This window comes from Erpetoichthys calabaricus, chromosome 11 (genome assembly GCF_900747795.2).
Source record: "Erpetoichthys calabaricus chromosome 11, fErpCal1.3, whole genome shotgun sequence".
Taxonomy (NCBI): domain Eukaryota; kingdom Metazoa; phylum Chordata; class Cladistia; order Polypteriformes; family Polypteridae; genus Erpetoichthys; species Erpetoichthys calabaricus.
Genome location: NC_041404.2, coordinates 59576284 through 59587460, shown reverse-complemented (window position 1 = coordinate 59587460; position 11177 = coordinate 59576284). Strand labels below are relative to the sequence as shown.

At 38.7% G+C, this 11177-nt stretch overlaps 2 protein-coding genes across 3 annotated transcripts in view; both read left to right on the top strand.

Annotated features, from left to right (window-relative positions):
* The window catches only part of LOC114660439 (serine protease inhibitor Kazal-type 1-like), an 821621-nt gene that overhangs the window by 688860 nt on the left and 121584 nt on the right, over nucleotides 1-11177 (top strand). The window lies entirely within an intron of this gene.
* Nucleotides 2239-5967, top strand: LOC114660436 (polyubiquitin-like). The gene is made up of 2 exons (XM_028813138.2): nucleotides 2239-2427; nucleotides 4927-5967. The coding sequence occupies exons 1-2, from the start codon at nucleotides 2283-2285 to the stop codon at nucleotides 5052-5054; spliced, it is 273 nt and encodes a 90-aa protein (XP_028668971.1). The 5' UTR covers nucleotides 2239-2282; the 3' UTR covers nucleotides 5055-5967.

The following is an 11177-nucleotide window of genomic DNA, read 5'->3' as shown; positions in this document are numbered from 1 at the left end:
TCTCTTATTCTAAAATAATATTGATTAGATCCTGCCAGGTTTTGAAAAAATTCTGTACAGATCCTCTAACTGAGAATTTGATTTTTTCCAATTTCATATAATATAAAACATCGGTTTCCCACTGACTTATCAGAGGAGAGTTAGGATTCCAGTTTAACAAAATAAGTCTAGTAACCGAGAAAGTTAACAAAATCCATACGATCTTATAAGACATGCACAAGTAGCGTCCTTATATACAATATCATATTGTAGTTTCTAAAGGGAAGTCTGGGGAGAAAGTCAGATGGACCGGTGGACAGAAAAAACAGACTATACCATTAGTAGTTTACAGAGAGAGAGAGAGAAAGAGAGGGGTTGGGAGCATGCGCTGATTACAGCACGTTGCCGCACCCAAATCTCGACGAACCACCCGGATGACACCTCAGCGCCACGCTGGAACAGTTTCAAGTTTGGTACGGTTTCTGTAGTGCCAATCCTGCCACTAATCCCCGAGTTTTCCCTGAAAGTTGGTGGACTTGCTTGAAGGTCTGGTTGCAGATTAACGTCATACCGAGGACGGAGCAATGGCAGGTTAAGGACCTTGTTCAAGGGCACAAAGGAGTAAATTCATTTCTGGTGTTTATGGGATTCGAACTGCATGGCAACCTTCTGACAACCAGCAGGCAGCAGTACAATTATGCATAAAATAGTCTTCTACACTGAAACAATTCATTTATATTGACAGCTAAACATTGCTTACATATAAATTTTCATTCATTTACCTATTTAAAAGCATTATTTTAACCATGGTGGCACAGTGGTAGGTAGCATTTCTGCCTCACGTCCCAAGTCCTCCGTGCATGGAGTTTGCATGTTCTCCCCTTGTCTGTGTAGGTTTCCTCCCACAGTACTAAGACACGCAGGTTAGATGGATTGGCCACAGTGTGTGTGTGTGTGTGCGTGTGTGTGTGTGTGTTTGTGTGTTCGCCCTGTGATGGACTGGCACCCTGTCCAGGGTTTGTTTCTGCCTTGCACCCTATGCCAGCTGGGTAAGGCCCCAGCACACCCTCCCCACAATCCTCATCTGGATTAAGGGGCTTAGAAAATGACGTGACAGGTTACTCACTTTTGAGGTATTCACAGAAAGAACCTAGTTTTCCACATGGCTGGCAGCTTTTGTTATGTGTTACAGGGAAAGCCAAAGAAATGCAGTAGTTGGCCTACATGTACAAAGGCATACAAAGTCTTTTTAAATGTGTTAAGAACCAGGTGTTGTTCCTGCCTTATAACCAGTGCTTCTTGGGATAGGCTCCACCTTCTGAAGGTGCCAAAGCACACACATCACCAATCTAAGCAACTTGTCTTTGGACAGTGGGAGGAAACCGGAGCAGCCCCAAGTAGACACAAAGAGAACAGGCTAACTCCACGCAGGGAGGATGGGGACCCTGGTCTGCTCAGTTCAAGGCAGCAGAGCTAGCACTGCGACACCCGGCTACCCAAGTGAGCAGCCTTTACTGAAATTGTCTTTCAAATACAAGCTTTACCTTCCTAGCGCGTTTTATTGGATTTATACATCGATGTCAGGAATGACGTAAAATGTCCGATACTATGGAAAGGATCAAGTGCTTGGCTATTGCAAGTGCAAGACTGAAAAAGTTTCACGGTAGTATTTTAGGATGATTATAAACGTTTAACGCATAAAGGGGTTGCTTTCCCTCCTACTTAATTTTGGGATTCCCCGTTCTGTGAATATTTCCATAATACCCAAAAATATGTGATACAATATGAAAGTGGGAGTCTTTGGCATTACTTGTACAATACCATTTTCTGTTAAATAAGAACTGAACACCCAGTACTTTTAAACGGCACTTTGCTGGACAGGGTACCGTTTGGGGATAACTCATTTTCAGGTGTTCGCTACAGTGCCCAAAAATGTCTGATACCATAACGCAGAGAAATCCTTTGGGTATTAGCATCGCGTCTCTAAGTTCAACACCCTTCCGAAAACGAGATTGTTGTTGCAAACAACGACGGGGTTCAGACCCCTTATTATTGTCGCTTGTACCTGTAACGATCATGCACGTAAATTGACTTAGATGTTCAGTTTGTGTTTATCGCCAGCCACCCACCCAACCAACCTTCGAGAGAAAACAAGTAAAGCACGTGACTTCCTAGTAATTCTCATATGATGGGAAACTCCAAAATAAGCGTATTTAAGTGAAACTGAAAGCAAATTGACATATAGAGCACACATTCATGAAAGCCAACAGAGTCAGCTGCTGTAAACACGACAGAGCAGCAACATGGGCAAGATCTACCAAGTTATTATAAACGGACTGAGAGACGAAAAAACAACTATTGACCTCGGCAGCAGCGAGGAGGAGATGAACAACACGACTGTCTTGGAACTCAAAACAAAAATTCTGCAGAGACTACCTGGAAATTCAGGTATGTAACTCGAGGTAACACAAGTCTTTTAAATGTGTTCATAAACTGGTAGCCTGCCCTCTAGTGGCTAAACTGCACGTCGCACGGCTAAGAGGCGACTCGCTCTTTGAATCCGAAGGAGTTGAAGTGAGCCCAGGGAAAGGTTTCAATACCTGTGACGGGGGATCTAGAATTGAATTAGAGTTAGAATTTAGACTTAAGAAATAATAAACAGTCTATCTTTTGAAAGTTTGTAGATATTGAAGTGCACTTTGGTAAAGTATTTTTTTAAATATCATTTTTAAAATATCAGACATATTAACATGCATCTGCGGTGGGTTGGCACCCTGCCCGGGATTGGTTCCTGCCTTGTGCCCTGTGTTGGCTGGGATTGGCTCCAGCAGACCCCCCGTAACCCTGTGTTTGGATTCAGCGGGTTGGAAAATGGATGGATGGATGGATTAACATGCATTTTATAGCTGCACACTTAAAATTCCATTTATAAATTAGATTAGTATACTTTGCTACCAAAATAAACATACACAGTATTTAACCTTGTCTGTTACCCAATAAATGGCACCAACTAAATTTCAAAAGGAAACAACCTGTGATGTTCCCTCATACAAATGGGGGATCTTTGCAAAATGTTGTGGCAACTGGTTCGGTGCATGGATGTACATACTAGGTTAACACACGGACAGCTTTATAAATTAGATTAAGAATTGCAGCTTGCATAGACGCATACTGTTTAGCAGTGTACTGGAAAGCGAGGACTCAGTTTGGAGGCAAAAATACACACAAAGCCATTGGGATTTTTGTACATAATAACATGTTTAGTCTGTCTTGCTGCATTACTCACCCAAAATATCACCGAACCTCAGAGTTTCATACTGTATGTCAGTTAAGCTGAGAGACAGAACAATGAGATTTCTTACAAATATGCAAAACCTCTGCAAATTACCATACTAAAACACAATTATGGATTGTGGAGGAGCACCAGAGATAGAGTGACAACAACAAGAATAACAATAATTCATTTCTGGTATAGCCTAAAATTCCACAAGATGTTCTTCTAAGAGCTTTAACAGACCCTGTTTTTCTACGTCTCCTCAGCTTTGACTCCCAAAAAAATCCTTATAGGGAAAAAAAAAATAGAAGAAATCGTGGGAAAGGTATTTCAGAGAGAGTAAGAGAGAGACCCCCTTTCTAGGTAGTTTGGGTGTGCAATGTGTGTCAAGAAATGGGGTAAATACAACACACAAAACAGAACACAAGTACTCCTCTTCATAGAGCTCAATGGCCAATCTAACATTGCCACCTCAGGAATACAATACTATAATACAATGATAATAGTACAAGCTACAAAGCAAAATGAAAGAATAGATGATATCACATATGAGGATTCCAATTTGTTTAGAGTCCTGGAGATCTCAGCCAACAAGCCACCTCCTCCATGCCACAGCTGAGTCAGTGCTGTGCTGACCAATCAGATGAAGGGGTGCTTCAAATGTGAATTTCCCATTGGGATTAATAAAGTTTCTATCTATCTATCTATCTATCTATCTATCTATCTATCTATCTATCTATCTATCTATCTATCTATCTATCTATCTATCTATCTATCTATCTTCTACCCTATGATTCCAGTGTTCCTTTATCAGAGATGACTCCTCCATATGCAGGCAAGCAACTTGGCACTAAGGCAGTGGCACCAAGTGCCACATGTGAGTACCAAGAAGAGAAACAGAATAGGTGAGGGTTAGTAACAAATTATAACTATCATATTACTTATATTTTAGTATTGATTACTAACAATAGAGATGCAGTATTCACAGCTATTCAGCAGTTCTAGTCAGGGTGTGCTAAACTGAAGTAGTGAGTCTTCAGCTGGGATTTGAAAGTTGAGCGTGAAGGAGCATCTATTATAATAGCAGGCAGACCACTCCACAGTTTGGGGGGGAGGGGGGGGGAGTCCTGTAACTAAAAGCTTGACCTCCCATTGTTATTTTATTAATCCTTGGAATCATAAGCAGGCCAGTATTTTAAGATCTTAATGTACGTCCTGGTTTGTAAGTCATGATAAGTTCAGATACTGTGAGTAAGCCGAACCTTGGCCATATAAGGCGTTATATGTTAAAAGGAGGATTTTGAAATCCACCCTAAACTTAACCGGGAGCCAGTGTAAGGATTCAAGAACTGGAGTTATGTGTTCGCATTTTCTTGTTCTTGTAATAATTCTTCCAGCAGCATTTTGAATTAACTGAAAGCTGTATAGATAGATAGATAGATAGATAGATAGATAGATAGATAGATAGATAGATAGATAGATAGATAGATAGATAGATAGATAGATAGATAGATAGATAGATAGATAGATAGATAGATAGATAGATAGATAGATAGATAGGAACCTCTTAACCTACTACAGTCCCATTTGAGACACTGAGAATAATTAAATGACATTTTAAATACTTTGTTTTTTTATTTTGTTATTATTTTAATTCCTTTGTATTTTTTTAGATTCACCAGAAGATCTGCGACTGATATTTGCCAATAAACAGCTGGAAGATTCTGCAAAGCTGTCAGACTATCAGATAAAAGATAAATCCATAATTCTTATGGTTTTGCGTTTGCCTGGTGGGAATTAAAAGAAGAAAATCTCAATCTGCATTTGTTATTCCAAGTGTTTTTTCCGGATTGTTGGTGACTGTGGGAAAACAGAATTAATGAGACTGAGGTAGACTTGGATGATGTAATTACTGTATAAGTTGCTTAAAATGAGTCTCCATATATAGACAAATGTTTTATTAACTTGTAAATGAAGCACATTGCCACCTCTAAATATTTCTGTCCTTTTCTGAACTCACTTTTTGCATTGGAAATTCAGGGGGATCTAGGGAGCATGGCACACTCACACTGCCACAAGCTTGAGTCACCAGTTAACTAAAGACACACCTAAGCATGGAGAAGGTGACAGTTCCACGTCGACAGTGAATGATCTTTGAATTGTACCCGAGCTGTGCAGCAGGACCGCAGCCAGTAAGCCACCATACCGCCTTTGTTGCAAGAGCCTGCTGATATATTAATAGTGTTAAAGCATAAAACATAATATTGAAATCTAACCTTCATTTAGTAAACACAAGACGAGGTTCAACCAGACTATAACCAGATGTACCTGGAACCCAAGATTACATACTTTAAAAATACTGCATTTTACTTAAGACAGTGTTTCTTAACCTACAAGGGGAGAGCGAAAAAAATGGAAATCGAAGTAGAAGCTATCTATTGAAACAAACTCGTTTATTGCCACTGTTTATGGTATAAAAATCACACAGAGTATGTCGACTATCGGTTCTGTGGTATTCGTGTAAATCAAGGGTTCCCAAAGTGGTCGATATTGACCCCCTGGGGTCGATTTGAACTTGCTAGGGGTCGATAGTTTCAATAAAAAAATTTGGGGGTCAACGACAGCAAAAATAGACCCCCTTACTACTGCTATTTGTTTGTTACTTCAAAATATCTATGATTCCAATAGGTACCTAATTAAGAAGTAAAATCATTTAAAAAAAAACACATTACATACAAATTTGCGAATGAAAAGGTAAAATGTGTCATTAAAAGAGTCACACTTAAGAATGCATGAAAATACATGTAGCACAAACATGTCTGTTCATTGTCTTATGGAACATATCAAAGCAAGTGCGGATATGAAAAACCATTGCATGTAATTAGGGGGTCGACGGTTTTAAAAGTTTTTGGTAAAGGGGTCTGCGGCTGAAAAAAGTTTGGGAACCCTTGGTGTAAATGATCGCAAAATCATTCCGCACGTATTGGACATAATGACGTAGAATACCGGAAGTGTGGAGAAACTGTGAGGAACTAATGGAAGGCAAACGCTGATCTCTAAAACGATAATCTGTAAAATTGTTGCACCCTTGGTAAAGGTACGCGATTGATAATATGTTGTTTCATTTATTTATTTCTTCAGTTTCTTTGTAAATTGTAAAAAAAGTATGTTTATAGCTTTCACGGTGCTTGTGATGGTATAACAATGTTAATAAAGAATGAAAGGTTTGAGACGTGAATAAAGATAAAGGCACCAGTCTGTGACTCTCTGCGTGTCGATTCAATTAAATCAGGGGCTGCTATAATTAATGGCGTCACTTGTCATTTCACGACTCATCTAGACACGGGTATCGATAGTCCTGTCCGCCCGTAAGCCAACATCAGAATTTAAATTATAGTTCATCCCTCTCTTTTACCGTTATACGTAATTTCTGTAATCGCTAATATGTCAGTTATTGTTTTTAGAAATAACAAGTGATAGTATTCGTATGAGTATTTATAATATTTGTAATTTAATTTTTATTATTATAGAATGTAATAATGTGAAATATGGAATTATTAAAATTACTATAAAATTTCATGAAATTTAATGAAAACCGAAGAAATGTTTAAATTGTACATATATTTTATCACATGGATTTTAATTTTAAATCTGTCACATGTGTGACTGTATATTTTGATGATAAGAAATATTAGTGATGCCCCAGTCTGATCCAAACTTGAGCATTTCTGCCAACAGTGCATTCCCAAATTAACATTTAGTGTTGTTGGGTGGATCTCAATATAATCAAAAATGCTAAAACTAATATGAAAAAATGAGGCACACATGGAAAAAGATTGAGAAACACTGGCTTAAGACAAGATGAGAGGAGAGCTGCCTTGTTTGCTATGCTTAGGTCAATAACTCAAAGCTCATGTAGCACCTTTCAAATGCACTTTATCTATATTTGGGTTATACAGTACCTTGCTTATCTCTGTATTTGTTGTGTAGTGACTTTCATGTGCATTCATCCATTTTTGGCCCTGTTTATTTCAAATCCAGGGAGGCACAGGTCTGTGTCAACAGCACTGAGTGCACATCATGAAACCAGTTTTGAACAAAAAGTCAGTATTTTCTCAAATTTGCACCCACAATGGGTTATTTGCAATTACTTATCAAGCCAACTTGTATATTATTGAGATGTGTGGAGAAACTGGAATACTGGAATACCCACCTAGTTATAGGAGAACATTCAAACTCCTACTCAAAAGTCTAAAGTAATGAGTAGCAGCCTTTACCAGTGTTTAATCATCCTGGTTGACCACACTTCAAACATATCAAAATAATGAATTTATAAAACCTACGTAAATGAACAAAGGAATGATGATCAAAGGGAGAGCATCAAGTAGGCAAAGAACAAAGCTCAGCACAATTCTGATGTTCTTCACGGTCTCTTTTAGCTCAGGTTAGGCTGTCACCACAGTGAGCACAGCATGGCCTCCCTTCAGCGTCCCACTCTCTCCTTCTCGCCATCTTTTCTCATACTAATTTCCATGTGTCCATTGTAAATCTGACCTGTCCTCCATGGCTCTGAAGACGACCTGTCAGCCGTTGCTGGTCCCAGGAAAGAGAAACAAGCATTGAAAAGGCCCTGAATGATGTGCATCTCCAGCCCAGCCCTGCTACTCCCTCCTGCTCAGCTCTCAAGAAGGAAAGAGTGAACTGGGACTGTGTCTATGACTTTGACAGCTCACCGTGGATCCCCAGACATTTTTCTTCTCCATGCAAGTTGTTGAGTGGAATTTCTGTTTGCCAATCTTCAAGATCTTCACTACAATTTTATGTTAATTGGATTTGTTTGTGATCCATTGTGTTGTAATATGTTTTAAACTAATTCTTTGGTTAAGTGTAAGTGTTGCATGGTTTAATGATAAGCAGTTAAAGAGTCAGAGCTGGAAACTGAAGCATGCAGAATGGGAATCTGGTGAAAATTGCAATTCCAATCCAAATAAACTGAAACAAAAATAAATGTCCAAAAAAATTAAATGTCTGTTTTCAGTTATAATGAGCAGACACCTTCATAATGAATGAAGATCAGAGCTCCTATTTCTTTAAGTGTCTTAGAGTAGACAAGTCAGAAAATGTACAGCATGGTGTAACATTCAGGTGTGTTCGAGGAATGGACTGAGTTCAGTTCGGTGGGTTCTAGAACCTTCAAAGTCCCTTTCAGGGTTGTGGGGCCAAATGTTATTTCACCAGGATTGGGCAAAAGACTGAAAACAGACATGGACAGGACTCTAGTGTATCACAAGGACCACTGTCACACACAGTGATAATTTGCAGTTTCCAATTAACATCACCTAGATTAATTCATTTATCAAATTAAAAAAAAAAAACCCTTATAAAAGTAAATTTCTTATTTGCATGAGCTGGTCTGGCCATAGTAATTTTCATGAAATGGGATGTGCAAAGCTGTTCACTTGTGACAAATGCTTGACAAAAACAAAAGTGAAAGGCCAACTTTATTACAGCAATAAGGGGCCACTATGTCATCTGTTCAAGATATGTCAACATAAATTGAACTGTCTCAACATAATTTCCTTAAATATTCTGTCACATTTCAATAAAATTGGTCCATGGGGGGCCAAGTTGTTTCATGTGGACAAACAGACAGACTGACAAGATTTTTGCAACATAGGAGCTTCACGTATTTTATGCGTATCCACCTAAAAAACGGTCCACACTGGCTCAAAAATCACAGAGTGACACAGACTTAGTTCTACTCTTATGGCTGAAAGCATGATATCAATTTTCCTACGTTAGGAAACTACTCCACCTTCACTGCGATTAAGCAAAGCTCGTGAGCTGCCGGAAGATGGTATTCAGGCAGAGGTCAGCATGCACATCCCGGGAAAGGTGGCGTGAACTTGTAAAACGATATCAGAGATGGCATGATATTCATAATAAATCATGTGCGTTATGTGATTGCACCATCTACATGAAGATGCCATATGCCAGCACACGAAATAATGTTTTTTTGGCCAGAGGGAATGTGTGGCTTTGCAATTGCAATGATTAGGGTACATCACACCAAACTATTTCTCAAATATTGCAACAAAGTTTGAAAGCCCTTACAATGCTTGAGGAAATAAGCAGATAAATCCATTTGCCAACCACTCCAAGTGAAGTTATGTTAAAACAAGCTGCATTTGTGCAAATCACTACTTTTCCAGGAGTTGTTGGTATGATTGATATAAAGATTGTTACTAGAAGTATGGATGAGCACACACATGTGAATTACAAGTGATATCATAGAATCAACGCACTGGTGCTCATGGATGCAAACTAGTAGACTCTAGTAGGCAGCACATTGTCCTGAAAATAGGTGGGGTGGGCGATTGACAGCAAAATGTCCCACAGGTATGCTGCGCTCTGGATTCCATGAACCCCTGGAGAATTCCTGTTATACTTTAAAAGCCTAAGAAGGTTCAGGAAGGGAGACAGAAACCCCAGAGGCATTAGACGAATGAGAGTCTCACAGAAGATAAGTGGGGATCAAGGAAAGAGGATCAGCACACCACAGTGGAGGACGATCAGGAACACTGGACGAATGAAATAAATTCATTATGACAGCACCATGGTGAGCTTCAATAACTGTTACTTTACAAGGCGTTTCTTATGACCTAAACAGCAGAAAGGTGGTTCTTCTGAAAGGACAGCTGTTGATCATTTATTGTTAAATTAATGTCTTGTTGTTGTGATTTCCTCTCATTTGGTGTGTGTGTGTGTGTGTGGTCCTTTCCGTCTTAGTGTTTGTTACTGAAGTATTCTTGATGTTGTTGCAAATTAGCTTGGTTCAAAACATTACTCTAGTTCAGTGTTTCCCTAACTCGGTCCTGGTGGACCCCTGTGGCTTCAGGTTTTTGTTCCAACCAGATTACTAATCGGTGACAACACCTGATGACACTGAGCTCATTTAATTAGCTGGAATTATTTTTTCTTTTATTCGACATTCAGAAAAGCACAGTGGCATGATTTTTACATTTATAAGACATTTAGAAATATTTCTGCTATTGCTACAGATTTAAATGCTTAACTCTCATTTGTTGATCTCATTTTATTTTGCCTTTTCTCTGTGCAGTTTTTCCCCTTCGTTGTATCTTATTAATGATAATTAAAAACGAGCAGAGCAGACACGCTAGCAAACAACACGGAATAATCAAAGGCTGCAACTACTTTACCATCAGACCCACTAATTAGTAAATAATGGGTTAATTAAACAATTAGAACACCTGGAAAAGTAGAATGAAAATCAAAATGAAAATACTGTTAAAAAGAAAAAAATACATTATTCCCTTATAACTGCTTAGTACATTTTAATTTTTTTTTTTTTTTTTAGCAAACTTATTTTTCTAATTTCTATATTGTTCCCTAAACACAGAACCTGAGAAATATCAGTTCACTTAATTAGCCCAGGAGTCCAATTAAAAACAGAAGCTGATTGGAATAAAAACCTGCAGTGACAGGGGGGCCACAGGACCAAGTTAGGGAAACACTGGACTAGAGTACTTCATGAGAATGGCAGAAATCTTTTATTTAAACATAATCAAGTACCTTTCATTGTTATTAACTGCATTATTATTATTTTTGTTTTTATTATCTCATATACAGTATATATATATATATATATATATATATATAGAGAGAGAGAGAGAGAGAGAGAGAGAGAGAGAGAGAGAGAGAGAGAGAGAGATAATTTACTGTATATAATTGTGGGATGAGAATGGGCTTCCCAGGAAGGTGTTACGTTTGGGTTATTACCTGGACAGGAGGTCCGAGAGGCACAACGGATGGATCTGCCAGCTGGACAGAAAGATAAGTCTCTGAGTAAAATAATGGATGGACCAAAAGAAGCTGGAACTTGGGAGTGGTTCTATCCCCCATG